Source organism: Barbus barbus (genome assembly GCF_936440315.1).
Source record: "Barbus barbus genome assembly, chromosome: 36".
NCBI classification, from domain to species: domain Eukaryota; kingdom Metazoa; phylum Chordata; class Actinopteri; order Cypriniformes; family Cyprinidae; genus Barbus; species Barbus barbus.
Genome location: NC_136714.1, coordinates 25,673,758 through 25,696,571, shown reverse-complemented (window position 1 = coordinate 25,696,571; position 22,814 = coordinate 25,673,758). Strand labels below are relative to the sequence as shown.

The 22,814-nt window shown below is 36.2% G+C and overlaps 1 protein-coding gene across 3 annotated transcripts; it reads left to right on the top strand.

Annotated features, from left to right (window-relative positions):
- Nucleotides 1-659: 659 nt before the first annotated feature.
- Nucleotides 660-15,917, top strand: LOC306855658 (alpha-2,8-sialyltransferase 8E-like; the record flags this gene model as incomplete). Of its 3 annotated transcripts, XM_079394449.1 has the most annotated exons (8): nt 660-790; nt 6,619-6,726; nt 12,406-12,498; nt 12,757-12,843; nt 12,975-13,119; nt 14,459-14,571; nt 14,660-14,752; nt 15,455-15,917. In XM_079394449.1, the coding sequence occupies 8 exons, from the start codon at nt 660-662 to the stop codon at nt 15,915-15,917; spliced, it is 1,233 nt and encodes a 410-aa protein (XP_079250575.1). The 3 variants fall into 3 exon arrangements, with proteins under 3 accessions (XP_079250575.1, XP_079250576.1, XP_079250577.1); XM_079394450.1 differs by lacking the exon at nt 6,619-6,726; XM_079394451.1 differs by lacking the exons at nt 6,619-6,726; nt 12,406-12,498.
- Between the last annotated feature and the right edge of the window lie 6,897 nt (nt 15,918-22,814).

The following is a 22,814-nucleotide window of genomic DNA, read 5'->3' as shown; positions in this document are numbered from 1 at the left end:
TCTAAAGCATTTATTCATCTTAGTTCATTCCAACATTTATTAACATTATTTAATTGAAGTGAGTTAACATTAACAATGAACAGTTAATGAACGTTAACAAAGATTAATAAATAGCCTACTGTAACATATTGCTCATTGATGGTTAATATTAGTTAATGCAATACCTTATTGTAAAGTGTTACCCGGTAATATTATTTTATTTAGCCTATTAATGTTTACGGCATTAAGCTATAATGTCTAACTATCGCTGCAAAGCCCCAATAGATCCTCGTGTAATTGCAGTCATTGACCCCGCATCACATTTTCTACGGGTTTCATGAACGGTTTGATGCCAGAGTCTGCAGTCCCTCGATCGCTGCCTCATTGGTGCTGATGAGAGGGAGTGGAGCGCGTCAACGCGTTTGAGGCGCATTCCGCAGGAGCGTCGCGTGATGCGGGTTATGCGAGATTTACTACACGTCCACATATAGACGATAGACCTCAATGGGCAGTTGTACCCTCGCTATATCTGACATACGCACAGGCAGGTTGCTCAAACGCGATACTGAGCAGCTGCTATGGAGACTGAGCGCGCATCGGTGAAGACGGCAAACACGCGCGGGTGTGACTCGATGTGTCTTCTGTAGGGCAAACGCGACCGTGGGTTTCTCTTCTGAAGGATGGGCTACTCAGATCCGACAGCTAATAGAGATCTGTTGGGAAACAGATCCCTGTGTTTTATTTTCATATGTGCTTTTGGACTGGTCACCTTATTGCAGCAAATCCTCTATGGCAAGAACTATATTAAAAGGTAAGGTGATTATTTTATTAAATGGTGCATAATGATGTTCTTTGAGGGTATATGTGGATGATAAAGCAAAATAGCCTACAGTAATTAATCTTAGTCATATTGCTCCCATATTGCTCCAAAATCTCTTTTAAACTTGAGTTCCATTAAATCATGCCATACACAGTCCCCTGAATGACTGTCTATGCAGCAAGATGCTTAAATCTGTTTTTCTTCTTCCTCTGTTTATTTTTCTCGTCTTGCTTTGTTTTTCTATCTTCAGCTCTTTAAACAGCTCATACATCTTGTATAAACCCGTGTGACAGCAAAAAGCCATATATTGCAGAACCTTATCATAAGCAATTGCGTCTATAGGCTGTGAAGAAAAACTGGAAGACTGTGATGTAGCCTCTGTATTTTTTGCATGAGCACATAGTCTAGATTCAAGCACTAGAAATTAATTATGCATTTAAATCATGGTGGTGTTTCGTAAGACCCAGATTTCATGCCTTTTTTGGGGCCACTTGCATCAAAATGACATCATACCAAGAATAAGTGCCTGAAGGTGAATCTTTTTTTTTTTTCGGGAACGGAGGTAAGCAGAGTGAAATGGCTCAGCATTGCGAGGGTGTTTGAGTGTGTGTGTGTGTGTGTGTGTTTGTCTATGTAAAATGGCGTCTCTCGTAAGAAGCCAGTGCATTATGGTTCCTGCGTCCCAGCAGATGCCCATATGCTGAATTAGAGCTTTCTCACACTCCCACCTGAACCGCCCTCTTGCGTCTCACACACACTCAGGATTCATGACATCAGAGCCTGGCGGCTACGGATTGCATGAATGCTGTTCTATGCCTCATATCTATTCTGCTGAAGTGGAGAGAAGCAAGTGTAGGGGCGGGTGAGTACTTTTGGCTTTAACTGCACCTTCAAACCCAGCAATGAGAGTAAATGGAGACCAAATGGAGACTTTTGAGTCTTCAGCTTCTCAGATTTTCTTCTAACCCTACATCTCATGTATGTCACCTTACACTCTAAAAAATGCTGGGTTAAATACAACCCAGCGCTGGGTAAATATTGGACAGAACACATGCTGGGTTGTTTCAACCAACAGTTGGGTTAAATGTTTAAAGGGAAAGGGAAGTGGTGTGTGGCCAAGTATGGTGACCCATACTCGGAATTTGTGCATTTAACCCATCCAAGACAAGTGTACACACAGTAGTGAACATACACCCGGAGCAGTGGGCAGCCAATGCTGCGGTGCCCGGGGAGCAGTTGGGGGTTCAGTGCCTTGCTCAAGGGTCTCACCTCAGTCGTGGTATTGAGGATGGAAAGAGTGTTGGTTATTTACTCTCCCCACCTACAATCCCTGCCAGACCTGAGACTCAAACCCACGACCTTCAGGTTACAAGTCCAACTTTCTATCCATTAGGCCATAAACCCAACCGCTGGGTCTAAACAACCCAATCACTGGGTTCGTCCATATTTTACCCAGCATTGGGTTGTATTTACATTACAGTTTCCATTAAAAAACAATACAATTCCCATTATAGACATTATAACCATTACAAATTCTATGAGGGTTGCTATTGTTTTGTTTTTTCTTCAGTAGGGTTGATTGTCAAGGCATTTCTATGCAGTTGCTTTAAGGTGTTTTGAATATTTTCACTAAATATATTTAACTATACCCATATATATGGCTTGAAAGTTGACACCCTCTTCAAGTTAATGGGATTTGGGAGCCTTTTTATTATTTGCCAAAGTTTGAGATTTGTTCAAATCCTTAACTAGAAATATAGCAAATACCATTTGGCCATTTATCAATAGTAAATAGCATTTGCCTTGGCAAACAATATATATATGGCATTTATCTCTTGGGAGATAAATGTTTCATATTGAGACTGTTGCTTGGTTTTGAGTTAATTTGACTGCTTTTGAGTTCATTTTCATAATGGTTTCTTCATTCGCTGTTCTGAAACACTGCTGGGGTGTATAGCAATGGTAGTTGCTATATTTCTGGTTAAGGATTTGAACAAATCCTTAACCAGAATATTTTCACAATTTAGTGAAAATATTCAAAACACCTTATAGCAACTGCATAGAAATGCCTTGACAATCAACCCTACTGAAGAGAAAACAAAACAAAACAATAGCAACCCTCATAGATTTTGTAATGGTTATAATGTCTATAATGGGAATTGTATTGGTTTTTTAATGGAAACTGTAATGGTCCCTGTGAGTTTCTATTGTTGCCTATTGGTGGCCACTAAATTCTAATTCTAAATTGAAACTACAGATAATGGTTTAATGGTTAGTGGTTAGTAATGTTTTTAATGGTATTTTTGTGGAAACCATTAGAACTTCTTCAGCAGGGAACCACAAAGTCCGGTGAATCTTGCCACCACCCTGCTAAAAAAAACAATAGAAGCCCAATAGAAACCATCACAGAAATTCCGATGGTTTCCATTAAAATCATGTTATAAGCCATTAGCTTTTTCCAGTAAAACTATTACAAAATTCCTTTTTGTTGTGTGTTTTGGGCATTTTCCCAATAAGATTTAACATCCCACCAATAGAATCCATCACATACCAGTAGACACCGTTATAGTTTCCACTAAAACCAATACAATTCCCATTATAACCATTACATTTCTATTGTGTTTTGGGCAGGGTTCTATTGTTTTTTCAGCAGGGCATGCTTTACAGATCCAAACTGTATTTACTGTACAATTAGGCCTACTGTATTTTACGTCTCTCGTATATTGACCACAAAGTAATGTAGATGTGAATACGAGAAAAAAATGGAGGGTTTGTCTAAAACGGTATCCAAAGACTTTAGATACTTTGCGGTACTTGTCCGTCTTCGAGTACTCGTGCATGCACATCATACTAAACGTCTGTTTACAGCGGCGGCGCATCAGTTCCAGAATCTAAAAAGAAAGTAGCTAATAATAAAGTAACTAATAATAATTCACCGATTTCAAGTTGTGATCTTGAAATTGTTGGGATAAAAATACCGCATATGATGAAGGTAAGCAAACAAGTCTTTATATTGAAATAATTGTGGGGACTTTCTAATATTATCTTCATAGAATACATTCAACGCGATAATGTAGTCTGGCTAATACACCGAAGACTCTTATAAACTGGTTATTTCTAGTGAATCAATGCATACCACTCTCTCTAGCTAGGCTATATGAGTGGGATATTTTACTAAATTGTTCAAAAGATTCAAGAGGTACTGGTTTGACTCTTTTGAATCTGGAATCTGAATCCAAACCGAATGAACTCTGCCAGAGCGGTTATTGAATCAACATGTAATTGAAGTGCAAATTATGATTATTCAAAAGCTGTTTTGTAATGACATATAACCACTGATCTATATATTCTCTATCAGTGCATGTACACATAATTCCTTCCATTTATAACTGTCTTTTCTTTCTTTTTTTTTCTTTATAACCAATCAATTATTGTCTAAATATGAAACATTTTTGGCCAAGTTGTAGGCTATGGGTTTTGCTAATGGCGTTTACCAAGGCAAATGCTGTTTATTATTGCTAAATGACCAAATTATGATTATTTCAAAGTGTGTTTTGTGTAATAATGACATGTAACACATACTGTGCCTTTTTATGTAGGCTGTTGTAAAAGTAGTCTTTGTGAAAATATAAAAATATTTAGCCAACCCTGAACATTTCTTTAGAAAATGTAAAAATATAGTTTTATACATCTAATTATTCGAGTTTATACTTACTGTTTGTCATCATTTGTGTCTATTTTGAATCCTCTGAGAACATTTTATGAGAAATGCTTACATGAAACATGATTGAGAACACAATTAAGTCTTATGTGCTATGAAGGAGCAACATCTCAGCAATAATGTTTATATTTAGCAAACACAGTCCTATATCTTCATGTGTGGGCATGTGACAGTCAGAAGTTATTTTGATATTCACACCTCAGATTAAAGCATTGACAAACACATTTTCATTGCTGCTCAGGTACACGCCAGACTGGCTGCCGCTGTGAGACACTGACAAATGTGTGCATTAATAATGCATCCACAGAACTGAATAAAACGGCCTCTAAAACGCTCCTGCCAGGTGAAATTACAACTTAGAATGATTAAAAACACTTTATGCTGGAATTGGCCTTCTAATATCATTGCAATAAGTCTTAAAGCTGTCAGGTTGGCGCAGAGTTACAACTAAAAATAAAATTGCACCGAACTGGCCAGAACAACAGGTGATTGCTGCATATGAATCAAATACAACAAGGTTATTTTATTACATTTTCCTTCTTGCTCTGATTACACTGGTGCAAGATTTAGGATCAGCTTCTGCAGTTTTGTGCCAGGCTTAACATTTCCTCTTTGTCCTGGAGATATTGATTGGTTAAGTGGCTTTGCCATGCAGAAAATTATTGACATTTAGCTACTTCTTGAGCTGTGACCTCTTCATTATCTACTCGACTGCAGAAACGCATCTGTCCTTCATATGCACCCTCTCTCTCCTCTTCCCATTAACAGCTGAGTTTGCGTTTCTCGTCCTGGTCGGGAAGTCAAAGAGCTAATGTCCATAAAATTGATGCTTTTAAGGACATGTATGGCAGTGAATGTACTACAGGGACTAGAACTGGTTTAGGACAGCAGATTTAAAAAAACCCACATGAAATCAAAGTTTTGTGAGGTTTAGTCCATGTCTTGAAACAATTTTGCATGCTTTTTTCCAATACAATTCTGAAACTAACTTACATTGGTTTAGTAAAATTAGTCAATTTTGTTGTAATACATACACTAATGCAATTTTTTTTTAATCCTAGTTACATATTCACTTTTTTTAATGATTTTACAATATGTTTTAAGATGTCAATGTCTTATCTCCCTAAACGCCTGTAAATAATCAGGATTATTGCAACCCCCCCCCCCCCCTTTTTTTTTAAATCCATGAAGCATTGAAGACAAAATGATAAGATTACTATCCAGAAATGTGCAAAATAATATCTGTCCTCTGTTTTAAATATTTTCTAGACTAGTGTTCAAAAGTTTGGGACCAGTTAGGTGCATTAAATTGATCAAAATTGACAGTAAAATCATTTATAATGTTGTATTTCAAATAAATGCCTTTTTTTTCTATTGATCAAGGAATCCTGGAAAAACAAAAATCACCTTTTTCAAAAAAAAAATGATAATGTTGAAAATCAGTATATTAGAATGATTTCTGAAGGATCACGTGACACTGAATACTGGAGTAATGATGCTGAAAATTCAGCTTTGATCACAGGAATAAATTATATTTTAAAATGTAATCAAACAGAAAGCATATATTTTAAATTCTAATAATATTTCACAAATGTTACTGTTTTACTGTATTTTTGATCTAATAAATGCAGCCTTGGTCAGCAGAAGAGAAAATCTTTAAAATGTTAATGGTAGTCTAAATCCTCTTCAGATAAAATTATTAATTGTTTTTCATAATTTATTTTGACATTTTCACAGGTGTACATTATGTGTATCAACACTTCCAAATGTATAAATGTCTTTGCATTAGATAACACAATAACAAACCAAGTGACCTTTAATTTAAGGAAAGAGAGGACAAGCACACTTGACTAATTTACAGCAAAAATGGCTCATAAAAAATGTTTTGCTGTATTTGCTGTTCTGGATTGCTTCTTTATCATGTCACTTTTTCACTCAAGATTATCAGTGGCACTCCTGACATCATACACCAATTTTTACATTCTTTGATTTAACTAAACCAATGAAAAACTCTTACAAATTTGTGTGTGTTTGACATTTTCTGCTGCCTTGAACGAATACATGAAACCTTAAACGACCTGCCTCATTTTCTCACTAGTGGGCAACAGTTTTCCCGCCTCAAAGGAGAGGAGGTGGGCAACTGGAGCGGGCTCATTAGTTACCCCGATGATGGAGGGATGAAGCCAGCCAGAAATGGGAGGAAAAGGTACAAACCAGCACAGAAACCTCTCAACAACACCACCAACACTTTAGAGAGACAGTGAGAGAGAATGCCACACAGACAATGATCAGCCGCTTGCATGTCTGGACTGGAGACACATCCAATCCCATCAGCCAATCAGACGAGCAGAAATATGCAGCTGTGGCTAATAAAAATGATCAGAGCCAACCAGAGGACCAGGACTGATTAGAGTTTCAGTTGTAGATATCCAAAGGTGAAATTAAGCACAGCAATGATCGCTTCAGGACGTATTTTTCCCATTCGCTTTCTCCAAAACCACCCGATTCGAAATGAAACTTTGATTTGAAACAAGAAGTTTTGAGAAAAAAGTCTAAATGTGTGTGGTTTTGTTCACAATGGAATACTAGCTTACTGCATACTGTACAATCTACGCTACATACTAGCAATTTTTGTATGTCATGCATACTTCTAACCCCACTGGCAGATATATTTTCTTTACATTTCAAAAAGTAGCATGCTATATTTTGCCACGAAATTTGATATTGCTGCATCGCATGTTCAGTTTAGAAAGCGCCATTCAATCATGTAGGAAAATATTGTGGTTATTTGCATTTTAATTAAATTTTGTGACATTTTCCCATGCTGTTTGCTTTATTGTATATGGCATGTTATATGCATGTCGAATTAGTAAAATTAGTATACTTTTCTGAACAAAGCCACTGTACCTAATTGTAAATGGACTACTTATTCCATAAAGCATCGCAAATTACAATATTGAATCAGATTATGGTAAGCATATAAGTATAAGAAAATACTATATATTTGAAGTTTATTGCAACATTAAAATATATAAAAAATTATATTCAATTATTCCTGATGAAAATAATATAATAAAATATTATTGTTTATATAATATTGAATTTAAATTGCACATGATATGCACATAAAACGTTATATTTATTAAATATTAAATAATTAAGTATTAATATATTATTTATTAATATGTTATTAAATAATGTATTATCTATTTTTATATTTAATATTTATAATTTATATTTAAATGCTTTTTTTTTCTATGGAGGCAACGAATGGGATTTTTACATTGGGTGGTTTTCAGTACTGGGACAGGAACTGAAGGGTCATTGAACCTAATCCACTTGTATGCATCTTGACAGATGTGTCCGTCAGAATTTTCAGCATTCTGAGGCTCAGAGCTCCGTAGTTATCACGCCCTGCCTAGCTGATATTCAGAAGAAAAAAAAAGCAAAGAAAAGGTAGGCCACACTGATGGCATCTCCAGTTTACCTCCTTGCCAACCTTACGTCCCCCCTTGAGGATGTCTCTTCGTCTTTTCCATCTGGTCTGAGAGGGTCCGACTGCTCATGCTCAGTGCTCGGCGCACCGCCGCTCCGTTTGTGCATGTTGTCTGCAACCTTCCATCTGCCCTCGACCTTTGACCCAATCACCCCTTCCCCGCTCCCTGAGGTTGGGAGACCTCCCTTGTGTTCCTCTGGATGTCATGGGTCCCTGTTTCTGTGTCCCATCATGCATTTCTGAAACCCCTCCACACCTGTGTCATGAGCACACTTGAGTGTGTGTGTGTGTGTGTGTGTGTGTGCACGCAAACGGTTTGTGTAGTGGAGTGTGTGTGTGTGTGTCATGTGACTGGATTCCCGCTTGCACATTGCACCGCCTCTCTCTGACCTGAATTTTTTTTATTTTTGTCTTTTCGGTTTTCTTTTCATCTAAATGATCATAGAAGATTGTAATGTTTCATCGGGGGTGTTTGACTGATCACACATAAAGAGCGCTCATGATTACCCAGTGTGCACCTCTTTAGGCTACAGCACAGTCACATGTCATGACGTCACTCCAGTCAGAGATGTATGGAATTGCTAAATGTGTTTCACTTTTTTTCTTTTGCCTAGTTTTTCATGCTCCTTCTCTTTGTTTCTTTCTTTTTTGCCATTGCTCTTCATTACAAACCATTATTTAATTAATTAACTCACGTTTACCCACCATAAGTTAATGGCTTTGCTCCAAAAAACATCTCAAATATTATTATTATTAGAATAATAAAATATAAATAATAATGAAATGAAATAATTATAATAATTATTCATATTAATAAAATTAATAAAATAATAACAAAAATAATAAAATAAAATATTTTTATAAAAACATTTTAATAATAAAATTATATTATAAAATAATAATATTAGCGTTTAAATAATAATCAATTTAAATAATAAAAAAACATGAATGATATCATAAGAAAAATGTATATTTCATTTTATATTATTAAGAATTATATATTTTTATTTTAAAATATCATATTTTTTATACTATTACATAATCAGCTTTTTTTTTTACAGTCCAGTAGTATTATTGAAATAGTAATATATTAAAATAATAATACATTTAAATAATATTTTTAAATAATAATAAATATTCATATTGAATGTAAGGCATGTTTTCCTTCTTTTTTGTTCTTAGCTGATCACATGTCTGGCTAATGCCAAGATTAAGATTAAGAACAGTTAAAAAACATTTTGTTACTGTACAAAGCTGTTAGGATGGAAAGCATAATTTAAAAAGATTTAATTTTTTTAAATGGTGTAGTGTTTGTAGCCTTTTACATAAAATTCCGTTTACATAAAATAATCCACTTAAATCTGGTGTAATATCAGCCATTAGCATGATAGTAGATAGATAGATGTGAGGCCTTTGGTTCTGTGAAGGCTATTAGCAGTCATTTTGGCTCTGATTTCATTTACAGTAGCAAGCCGTCCACCATTAAAGTCTATTTAAAGCCCATTAAAATGGAAACATGAAGCACTGAGTATGTTTTAATAAATGCTGTGACTGAGGCAAGACTGAAAATGTCAAACAGAGACATATAATGTGAAAAACACTTCCTGATACAGTCTACTTGCTCATATTTTAAAGTTCATTTTTAATCCATGTTTTTAATGCATATTTTCTGTATTTCTGTTTCACAACCAAGGTGAGGATTTACATTTCATCCATTCAAACCCTGCTGCCTCTCCTCATTGGTGAAACTGCTATTTCTTTTATATTTCTCATCAGAGCATCAGAAAAGACAGTTTTAAGCTGAATGTGTCTTGCGTAACAGAGGGAGCGAGTCTTCAGAGCGGCTTGTCAACAATCCTCAAGTGGCATTCCTTTTATAATTTGGAACCAATGCAAATGTGATCAAACAAGAATCCTGTTTCACACCGCACTATACGGAGCGTAAGCATTTCTGCTCACGAGAGTCGAACAGTGAGTAGTTCACTGTTGCTTCATTAAAGTCTGTATTGCAAAAGATTGAAATGCTAAATAGGTTTCCAGTGCATTTTAAGTGAGTTTTAGTACACAACTACGAATGGCACAAATAGGCTGTTTATGCTTCAGCCCAGTGATTCTTAATCTGGTGGCACTGTTTCAAAGGGGCCTCAATTCCAGTCCTGGGGGCCCCCTGCTCCACACATTTTGCATGTCTCCCTTATTTAACACATCTGATTGAGATCATCTGCTCGAATGAATCTCTTTTCTAACGAGCTGATGATGTTAGCAGGTGTGTTAAATAAGGGAGATGTGCAAAATGGACTGTAATTGAGAACCACTGCTTTAAAATAAACTCAAAATCAAGGTGTAATCTGCTGTCAGATTACTTATTTTAATTCGTTCCTTCAACAATTTTTATGTAAGAAGAACCACAATTTTCATGCACGATCTTGGAAAACCTGAATATATGAGCGAGTATTAAAAGTGTTTTGATTTGTAGACCTGGAAAAGTCATGGACATTACAAATTCATAAATGTTAAAAATAAATAAATAATTTTTTAAAAAAACAAGAAATAGGCCTATGTTTTTTTGTTTGTTTTTTTAGTTATGTTAAGATCAAAAAACGTTTTTAGGTTGAAATTGCTATTTGTTAGTATTTATATAATTCTAAAAATATATATTTAAAAAACAATCTCAAAAATCACAAAACAACTAAAACATTAATCAATTTTAATCATAAAGAAATTCAAATAAATATGTTTTGTACAGATTACATACACACACACACACACACACACATATATATATATAAAATTTATTTTAAGCATCAAAATATTTTATCAAGTAGAAACTGCTATTAGTAAAGAATTATATATATAGAGTTAAAAATATCATTAAATACAAATATTTCTTAAAATCTGTAATCAGAAATGAGTACTTCTGGAGTTACAAATGTAATTATTTTAATTAAATATTATAATAAATATAATTGTAAAATGTATATTGAATAAATATTTAAGTATTTAATAAGTTCATTTAAATTGCCAATCTGTAACAAAAAACTAAACAACAACAAGAAGTTTTTATTACCGGGAAAGGTCCTCAAACCGGGATTTGAACTCGGGACATCCGTAACGCAATGGCCGACTAAAGAAAATATCTTAAAGGGGTCATATGATGCGATTTCAAGTTTTCCTTTCTCTTTGGAGTGTTACAAGCTGTTTGTGCATAGTTAAGATCCCTGAAGTTGCAAAGACTAAAGTCTCAAAACCAAAGAAATATTCTTTATCAACGTTAAGACTCGACCACGCCCCCCTAAAACGGCTCGTTCAAACACGCCCCCACATGCCTACGTCACGGTGTGGGAAGATTTGCAAAACACCGCCCAAATGTATACGCAATGAAAGAAGGTGGTACTATTATTCTCGCTGTAGTATTGTTGCTGCCGCCAGCACCATGTCCTAGAGACATTGTTTTTCATTGTGAAAGCGAAACTACTTTGTTTGGGCTTTAAAAAGAGGACACAACTAGAAATCAGTGGTTAAGTTGTATTTACAACACTTGTCCAGAACAGTTCAACCTAAATATTAGAGTGTGTGCAGCGCATTTGTCGGAGGACTATTTCCTGAACCTGGAAGAGTAGCCTACAGTGCTGGCTTGCACAAAGGCTGTTTCTATAAAGTGGGGCAATTCCAACTTTGCAAGGACAGTGTGGCGCTTCTGCCTCACAGCCTGTAAGTAAGTTTTCTTATTTAAAGAATTTGCCACTGACGATTCAAATGCGAGTTTTGAGCAGTGTAGTGTAGTGCTTGTTGTTTGTCGTTTCTCCGATCACAAATGCAGACATGGTAATGCCTCGCATCATTAATGCATCGCATCATTATAATCAGTAATTATGTCCCCACTGGATGCAACAAATGCCTCATTTATCGGAATGGCATCGGAACACGGCATCACAATACGGTAAGGGCGTAACATTTCCGTCTCACGCTTGAGGTGTTCGGCCAATCACAACGCACTGGATAGCTGGCCAATCAGAGCAGGCCTCGCTTCTCAGTACGATGAGCTTCAGAAAGGTGGAGCATAGAGGAGCAACAATAATGTACAGTATGTAGAAAATAATGTTTTTTTAACCTTAAACTGCATAAACACATTGCATTACACCAAATACACAAAATAATGTTCTTTTTAGCAACATCATATGACCCCTTTAACCGAGTCTTCACGGATTCATGTTTGATTCTATTAGATTTGGTTCCAAGTTGTGACAGAAATCCACTGGCGTTTCTTCAGGATTGTTTGACCAGTCTGCAGAAACGAGAGCGTTCAGGATCTTCAGTTAAGTTGTCCATGCTGGAAGCTCATCTTGCAGTGTGTTCAAAGGACACGTGTCTGACTCTGTGTTCTGGCAGGTATCTGGAACGCTCCGAAGGCTCTTTAGAGTTCAACTCCACTTCCTGCAAGGAGCTACGGCAAGAAATCACAGATGTGAAAGTACTGACCATGTAAGTTTCTTTCTCGGATGTCTGTCCGTGTCCGTACAGAGCGAGCGTTCCAGCGGGAGTCAGATTTCCTGATGAATGTCTCGTCTCGAAGGACAAACCCTGTGAAAAGAGCTTCTATTTAAAGAAATACAGTATCTGAGCAAGAGCACCCTCTCATTTCCATCTTCTTCCTATAGTGGCGTTTAAAAAGGAAAGCTGCATGTAGCTGTGACTGCTGCTGTTTAATTGACTTTATGTGTGCGTGTGTGTGTGTTTTAGGGTGAAGACATCAGAGCTGTTTGAGCGATGGAGGAACCTGCAGGTGTGTAAGTGGGAGCAAAACAAGGAGGAGACAGATAACTTCAAGTGAGTACATGAAGATTTGTATTCGTCTTAATGGGATTTCTTCGTTGAAACAAAGGAATGATGACTTCATCTCCAATAGGATTCTTTTGTGGTAATGAAGCGATGATGTAATCTCTTCCCCTGTCCAATAGAATGTCTCTGTCCCGTTGCTGCAATGCCCCCTCCTTCCTGTTTACCACGAAGAGAAACACTCCCTCGGGCACCAAACTGCGTTATGAGGTGGATACGAGTGGAATCTTGCACATCAGCCCGGATATCTTTAAAATGTTCCCTGATGTGAGTGTGAAATCACGCTTAAAGCGCTGGCTTTGACTACATGAGCTCGGAAGAGCATATGAAACTGTGTAGATGATTCCTATTGGAATTTCATCATCATTTAGAACCGATTCGAATGGGAATGTTCTAAATAGATTCCTTGTTGTAGGATCATTTAGAACACATAATTTAGAGAGAAATGGCTATTTAGGAGCTCAAAAAGAAAATCTTTTAGATTAATATTTAAAATAATTCCTTTTTTTTTAGTAGCAATACATTCTTCCAATGCAATACAAGTACATTTCTGAATAAATTCTAATTACAAATATTCTAGACCTTTAAAAATGTAAGTTAATCCATTTTATTTACATAAGATTCTTATTTGATTCTTTAGGTTTGTGGCCAAATTATATTATTTATATTGTAAATTAAATTGTGTTTTATTATATTATTTCCTTTTTTAGTAGAAATACATTATTCCAATGTAATAAAAGTAGATTTCTGTATAAATTCATAATTAAAAATGACATAATATTCTATCTAGCCCAGAATTCATAATATTCTAAACCCGTAGAAATATGAGTTAATTCATTTGATTCACATAAAAGTCTTATTTAATTCTTTAGATTTGTTGCCAAATTATATTATTTATATAATTCTAATAACATTTCCTATATTATATTACATTATATTATATTATTATCTTTAGATGTGTGGCCAAATGACATTATCTATATTTTATATTAAATTGTAGTATATTATATTTCCTTTTTTAATATAAATGCATTATTCCAATATAATAGAAGTTAATTTCTGAATAATTCTAATAAAAATATCCTGTATTCAACTCTATTTTATTCTAATCTAATCTATAGGTTCGAGGCCAAATGATAATATTTGTATATTATATTATTCTTTAGGTTTTAGGCCAAATTATTTTAGGCCAAAAATTTTATAATGTATAAAGGCTTCAAGTAAAGTGTTACCAAGTTATAATTAAAAACTACATAACCTTGCTCAAAGAATGATCAAGAATAATATTAGTTCATATGTAAATCAAAATGAGTGAATTGACATTTGCCAATGTGCTGAGATCTGTCTAGACACACACAGACACACACACACACACACACACACACACACACAGCTGACGCAGACACACCCTGACAAACATTACCAATCAAGCATCCTTATACTTAAGTATCTAGACAGCCGTTACCTAGCAACCTCTGCAGTGAGCACACCCTAGAAACTCTATGCCTGCAACAGTTGCCAAGCAACCATCTCCATCATCATCCCTGTAATCCCATTTGGGTTGCTCCTGTCCTGTTTCTGAATGTATTCTGTGCTCTGACTGCAGGACATGCCCTATTCCAAATCCCAGTTTAAGAAGTGCGCCGTCATCGGGAACGGCGGCATCATTAAAAACAGCAAGTGTGGACGAGAGATCAACGCAGCTGACTTTGTCTTCCGGTAAAATACTGTTGTTTGTTAGTTTGTTTAGGCATCATGGGGAAATATAGAGGCATCTGCTAAACAACATGTCAAATCTCTCTTTCAGATGTAATATTCCTCCCATCTCAGATATGTACAGTGAAGATGTGGGATCTAAGACTGATCTTGTTACAGTAAATCCCAGCATTATAACTGAGAGGTACACACACACAAATGTTACAAACATTTAATATAGGACTTGCTCATATTGTAAATACCAGTCTCTGGGCGAATCTCACAAAAACATGTCCAGGTTATATTTAAAAAGTTCTAATCTTCATTCATTCATTCTTATTTATTTATTGTTTGTTTGTTGCCAATTCATTTAAAGAATTCTCAGTAGATCCTGATTCTTGTTATTCTAATATAATAATCATACTGTAATATTTATTTATTAAAAAATCAGGTAGCATAACAATGCTCATAACTTACAGGTAGCACAACAAATACTACTATGATGAATATAAATACTTTACGATTTAATTAATACATATGTATCTTGAGAGTTTGCGGTGAAAATGTGTTCAAATAAGGTTAATTTAAAATAAATTGTAATAATAAAACTAATATTCTAAAAAGCTTCATTTAATTTAAGCAACATTTAAATTAATTGATTAATTATTGATTGATTATTAATAATTATTATAATAAATAGTAGATTTATATATTAATCTATGAATTAATAATCAACAATAATAATATTAATAATAATAAAATAATATAATAAATGCATTATTATTGTTGCTATTATTATTATTACAGGTTCATCTAACAAATGTGTGCTGTAATTATACTTCACTTTGCGTACATGCAGTTTACTTCGGTCTGTGTGATACTAATTTTCTCTCTCTATTTGGACCAGGTTTCAAAAGTTGGAGAAATGGAGAAAGCCATTTTACGACGTTCTGCAGAATTACGAGAACTCCTCGGTGGTTTTGCCAGCGTTCTATAACACGCGGAACACCGACGTTTCGTTCCGTGTGAAGTACATGCTGGACGACTTCGAGTCGGCCCGCGGCGTGTTCTTCTTCCACCCGCAGTACCTGCTGAACGTGCAGCGCTTCTGGGCCGTGCAGGGCGTCCGTGCCAAACGCCTCAGCAGCGGCCTGATGCTGGTCACCGCCGCCATGGAGTTATGCGAAGAAGTGCATCTCTATGGCTTCTGGGCGTTTCCCATGAACCCCTCCGGAATCTTCATAACGCACCATTACTATGACAACGTCAAGCCCCGCCCCGGTTTCCACGCCATGCCTTATGAAATCTTCAACTTCATGCACATGCACGCTCGCGGCATCTTGCACGTGCACACAGGCCCCTGCAGGTGAAACCACCAAGCATCTCTGCAATCTGATTGGTCCGTTTTGTAGAGCTCCCCCCTGTTCACTGGCGCTACCGAACTTAATACGTGCGCGAATCGCTGCCTTAAAGGCCAGGCATTTTATTACTACGTGTTTTTACAATATAGTGTCAGGACAGTTGCAAAATGGTACGTGTTTCCTGTTTGGTGATTTTCCGTAATGGTGTTGTATTTGTGTATCAGAGCAGATATCACGTTTTAAACTTTGTGAGGAGGCGCCAAACCAGGCGTGACGCAATAAAGAGCAACAGTCGGGTTCTGGAAGTAAAAAGTCATTCATTTTCTCCATAGGGAAATTGATTTTTAATGATAAACCTTTTAAGACAGACCTGTTGTGAGCACTGAGGATATTAATCGATGGTAGATGCTTTTGCTGAAGCCATCTGTTTGCATTAATTCAACTTATTTTTTAAATAATCATGTTTAAAGGTGCTGTATGTCATTTTTTGACTACTAAAACATAAATATACCATAATGTTATAAACGTGCTATGTTCAAACAATGCTACAGCCAGGTATTCTACTTTGAAATGTGCGTTCTGTGTCGGAATGTCTGTTTTTGTTTTGGTCTGTGTGCCCACTGCCTGTTTACCCAACTGTATCTCAACATCCTGGGTTGCCAGTTGGTGGAAAACACAGCCATGGAAGCCAGCAAACAAACTGGGTCAGAGATTACAGATTCTACCTGACCTAAAAAGCCTCGGCATCCATCTAAAATCTCAGACCAGATGCATATTAAAACAACTCATCAACTTACAGTGTAAGGCTTCTTGCCTACCATTGTCAGTTGTGCTCGTTCCTGTTAGGTGTCCATAATCTGGCAACCCGCATGAGTGTCGAGTTTGAAGAGGAGGTGGCAGGAGAAACAACTCTCTCCAGTAATTGGACTGCAGTAAACATTTCAACCACTAGCTGTCAGTATTACATACTGCACCTTTAATATCTTCAAAGTTTGTTATGTTGTGATTCACTTTGTTGCTTGTTGGTTTGGTTCATGGCTTATCCAGCTTTAAAGAAGACATAAAAAAAATCCCTATGAGAAAAAATAAATGCGAAAAATAATTCCGGAACTAACACCATTGAAAACGTGGGCGGGCTCAAATGCCCTCTATAAAGCAACAAATGAGGGGTGTTTCTCAAACGGAAGGCTACATCCTACCGAGGCTGCGTCCTTCCTAGTCCAGTCCTCCAGAGTCTTGTAGGCTAGAGTCCTCCTCAGCATATAAACGCTAGAATGAGATGCTCTAGTAAGTGCGCGTGGCTACGTCACATATGTTCCCACCCTCACGTCACAGCACAAAAACACTTATAAAACGTAGTTTTGGAAAAATCACCTTTGTATTACAAATCTTTATATTATTTGGCTTTCTATTAATGCAATACAATGAATCACAGCTGTCTATAATCTCCCGGTGGCTTAAATTATAGGCAGTTTAGCGTTTAGTAAATAATTTACACCAAAAGAAAAGATAACATCTATCCTTTCATGTCCAAAAACATTATTTTTGTCTTAGATTTCATAATAAATTCAGACAACCTCAGTACTGACTCGTTTTTCGTCCGTTTATTTTCATGAAATGGAATGGGTACAAAGGATTGTGGGTGATTGAAGGTTGCGGAGGATACATCCCATGCATCCTTCAATTTCAGCTGAATGAAGGACGCGAAACGAAGGCTGTCTTCCAAGGAGAAAGCCGAGAAATGCAGCCTCTGTAGGATGCAGCCTTCCTTTTGAGAAACACCCGAGAAGTTCTATTTCTACAATTTCTATTTCTGCAGAGTAGCCCCACCCACAGTGGAATCTCATTGGTCCAAATCCTCAGTCCTATCAGCTGTATATTAAACAAAATATATATCACAGGCTGTGATTGTGTCACGTTGCGTCTGGTTAAGACAGATTAATCCACTCCAAACATGGTTTAAGGGCAAGTTTACTGTTCAGTAACAACCACATCAGCGTATAAAAGTTGACATTTCAGTTGAAACATTTATAATGGTAAATACATGTTCAACGCACAGGTTCTGAAGTTATGTATGATAATTTACAAGGAAGTATAACCTGTGTAATCAAATCCAACACAGTTGTTTATGTCTTTCTCTCACACACGATCTGTGATTGAGGTTTTAGTGTCTTTTAAATCGACTGATCATGTTTATAATGCTGAACTTTATATGTTTTCAGGTTGCTTGTATATGATATTGTGATAACAATGTAACATTTTCACTTTACCAAGAAATAAACTTTGTAATATTCATCTATCTATCTATCTATCTATCTATCTATCTATCTATCTATCTATCTATCTATCTATCTATCTATCTATCTATCTATCACCATTTATTTCTTACGTTGCACAACAATATCTGTCACAGAATTGATCAGTTATTCTATTTTTACTTTTTAATATTTATTAATTTAATATTCATATATTTCATGCATTTTTTTTATTTTTGTCCCATCACTGTTTTAACACAAAAATGTACAGTTAATTGTCAAACCAATAAAGCACACAGATCTGCTTCTAAGCTTTGTGATGCTCTTTAAAGTGAGTTGTGTGGTGTTTTATATTATTTTTAGTGTCACAAACACAGAAGGGTTCTCTGTCTTTATGTCTATCTCTCACAGAGAGTTGGTGTCGGGTGTTGAGCCAGCAGTAAATAATTAATCAGTTTCAGAGGTTAATTAGTGTTAATCAGACAAACATAGTTTGATTCCTTTGGAGTTCCTGGACACAGACACACAAACAGAATTAATTATGTTTTGTAGGTATAATATCCAGAACGTAATTTGGGAACATGCTACAAGTTTACATTCAATAATTCTGCTGTGATGTCATTTCTTTGTTTTATTTATTGAAAAATAATGTTTTACAGTAGATTTATTCTAAATACATAATTTATTAACCATTGGAGCATCTACAAAATATATAATTTTCCTTGTAATGAATTTCAGCAAGAATAGTTCATCTAAAAATTAAAATTCATTATTCAGTCTCAGAGAATTCAGTTGAATCGGTTCTTTTCAATGAACCACTTGATCCGGTTTACAAATAGGACTGGACACAAACAAGAGGGTCAGATGTAAGTATATTAGCTGGTCAGCTGACCCATTTGTTGTCTCTACAACAGACTGTTTAGTGAAGTGTGAATTATTTAACATATGGTGTGTGTTCTGTATGTATCGCCCTACACTCTTAAAAATAAAGGTTCTTCAAAGCGATGCTATTAGTAAAGTGCTTCATGATGAGAACCTTTTTTGTCTAAATGGTTCCAAACAGAACCTTTAACATCTGAAGAACCTTTCTGTTTCACAAAAGATTCTTTGTGGCGATCTTTCGGTTCTTCAGATTATAAAAAGTTAAGAAAGAGATGGTTCTTTAAAGAACCTTTGACTGATTGTTTCTTTGTGGAACCAGAAATGGTTCTTTTATAAGAGTGTAGTGTGTACTGTGTGTGTATTATGTGTGTTATTACTATGTTATTATTATATTGTTATTATTGTGTGTATTCTGTGTACTATGTGTGTATTATGACAGCGCTCTGTCATAGCGCCGCCTGCTGATCATGTCAGTGATAGTCAGACCTATGTGCCCACAACAAGATGTGCAAAATAAGTGAAAAAACGGTGAGTTATTTTCTTTTACATGAATAGGGATGATGGTTTGTTGTGTTACAGAGTCAGGACTGGAAATTTCCTACCTACAAACATAGCAAATCCTGAAACAAACACACACCGTCATTGTTGGTAATTTGTTGGCAACAAAGAGGTGTGTGTGTGTGTGTGTAAATGAGCTGGTGTGCAGGTGTGATCCTGTGTTTATCAGATGATAGCAGTATCAGGTGTTTGTAATATAGCTAATGGCAGGAGTTAAAATTAGCATGTCGTCTCAAGAGAATTTAAAATTGTTATTCACACACCACACTTCAGAATCAACAAAGACAAAGCAATGCACATCTAAGTCATACTCACACAAAAATTAGCATTAGACTTAGTTTTCCTGTCAGAAATCCCATTTATAATCCTGTCAGTACAATTATGCATTTGTTTTTCACATCCCTGTGAGTATGTGTAGGGTAGGCTATATATAATTTATCATGGTGCAATATAAATTGTCTATAGTGATTGGTAAATCAATACATATACAGTTATGGCCAAAAAAATATCATCACCCTTGGTAAATATGATCAAAGAAGGGTGTGAAAATTAATCTGCGTTGTTAATCCTTTTGATCTTTTATTTAAAAAAAATCGCAAAAATCTAACCTTTCATTGGATAATAAGAATTTAAAATGGGAGGAAATATCATTATGAAATAAATGTTTTTCTCTGATACACATTGGCCACAATTAACGGCACCCTTTTATTCAATACTTTTTGAAACCTCTATTCGCCAGTTTAACAGCTCTAAATGTTCTCCTATAATGCCTGATGAGGTTAGAGAACACCTGACGAGATCAGAGACCATTCCTTCATCCAGAATCACTCCAGATCCTTTAGATTCACAGCTCCATGACGGTGCTTCTTCTCTTCAGTTCACCTCACTCATTTTCTACAGGGTTCAGGTCAGAGGACTGGAATGGCCAGCAGAAGCTTGGTTTTGTGATCAGTGACCCATTTTTGTGTTGTTTTTGAGGTTTGTGTTTGGATTATTGTACGGTTGGAAGATTTCTAACAGAGTCAGTCACTTATTGATTTTTTATCTGTTGGTATTTGATAGAATCCATGATGCCATGTGTCTAAACAAGATGTCCAGGACCTCCAGCAGAAATATAGGCCCACAACATCAAAAATACAGCAGTATATTTCATTGTACACATGGGGTACTTTTTATCCCTGTGTTCATCAAACCCATCTTGAGTGAGTGCTGCTAAAAAGCTCATTTTTTAGTTTCATCTAAAGGACGATTAGGATGATATAGACACACGTCGTCTTCCAGCCAGTTTCGTAACATTTTATGTTGATTGGAAATTCTTAATTATTGCCCTGATGGTGGGAATTGGAATTTCCACTGCTCTAGCTCTTTCTTAACGCCACTTCACTAATTTGTGAAGCTCAATTATCTTTTGTTGCACATCAGAAATATATTCTTGGTTTTTCTCATTGTGATGGACGATTAAGGGAATTTGGGCTTTGTTTTCCCTCCTATTTATATTTCTGTGAAACAGGCAACCATGGCTGGATAATTCCATGTTCATAATCACCCTCAAAATTGTGAATATGAATGGGAATATACTTCAGAGATATTTTACTCGTAAGAATTTCTAGGGGTGCCAATACTGTAAATGTGTCCAACGTGTATTTGAGAAAAACATTTATTTCATAATGATATTTCCCCCCCATTTAAAATTTTTATTATCCAATGAAAGGTTAGGTTTTTGTGAATTTTTAAAATAAAAGATCAAAAGGATTAATAATGCAGATTAATTTCCACAGCCTTCTTTGATCATATTTTCCAAGGGTGCCGATATTTTTGGTCATGACTGTAAATACATAATGTGTAACAGACCTATCAGTAATATTTTGCAATGTATGTATGCCATAATTTCCCAGTAGAAATGTTTAGTAATTTATGGAGTTACAAAAAATTTATAATAAATGTAATTTTTATCAATTTGTTTTAGGCTAGTGAAAACGCTAGTGTCTGCTCAGAACACCTGAGCGACTATCCAATACATTAGCAATGCCCTGACAACCACTCATACCCCTCTAACATTGTAAAAGTGAGTTTTGAACAGTTAAAAGATTGTAAAAATCTGTCTTTATGAGCTTTTCTTTGTGTTTATATTCACACACAAGTGTTTTAGAGCGACTTCTTCTGCTTGCGTTTTCAGCCAGACGGCAATTTGCCTAAATTAGGAGCCCGATCTTCTTTATTGCCTAGGTTGGGTAAAGCATGTTAAATAGTTTGACCACGTTAATCCAGTGGCACTAATTAATTTATTTGTGTTAATGAAATCACTGTTAATAATTTACAAGTGTTAGTGAAGCGTCTTTAATTATCTGTTCTGTAAGACTCCCTCTCAACTGGTGTATCTTCTTCCTCTCTCTCTCTCTGTCTGTCTGTCTGCCTTTTTCTTTGTTATAGTCTCTCTTTCTTTTCCTCACTATGCCCTGTTGATGTGCCTTTGAATTGTACAATGTGCATAAATGAGCATATATTTCTCTTGTCATTGTGTTTATGTATTTTTATAAACATATGCCATATATAAATTTGTGTGCGCGTATAAATGCACGCCGTGCTTTAGTAAAGCGATCCCCAGACTATGAATAATAAACGCTGTGAGGCCCAGCCTCCTCTCTGTCGCTGTCCTCTCCGTTTTCATTTGCTTTCTCTCACAGATCATGTGACCACGCTGAGCACAGTAATTATTCATGAGCTCAGCTCAGCGCCGCACCGCGAGACCTGCGCGAGAGAGCCTCCGGCTCCAAGCTGAGGCCCCGCTCCAGCTGCATGCAGGGGCCCATCGACCGGTACGGGTCAGACAGCGACACCTTACACCGCAGACGGCGAGGAAACACTCACCCTAACCCTGCCACACTCCGGATGAATAAAAGATGCCCACAAAAGAGAAAAAAACAACAGAAACCGAAGAAAGGGATGACGAAGGAGAGAAGAAGGAGCCAACAGCGAAAGGAAAGAGCAAGAGGGACTCAAAAACAAGACAGAAGAGCTCACAGGAGAAGACAGAAAGCACCGAGACACCTACAGAGAAGAGAAAAAAGAGCGAATCTGTGAAAGACAAAAAGAAAAAGAAGAAAAAGCAAGATGTTGAGGTGACAGAGAATGACAACAGGACTGATGAGCAGAACAACAATGAGCCCTTCAGCAAAGAAAAACGGACCTCAAATGAGGAACGGGAGGTAAG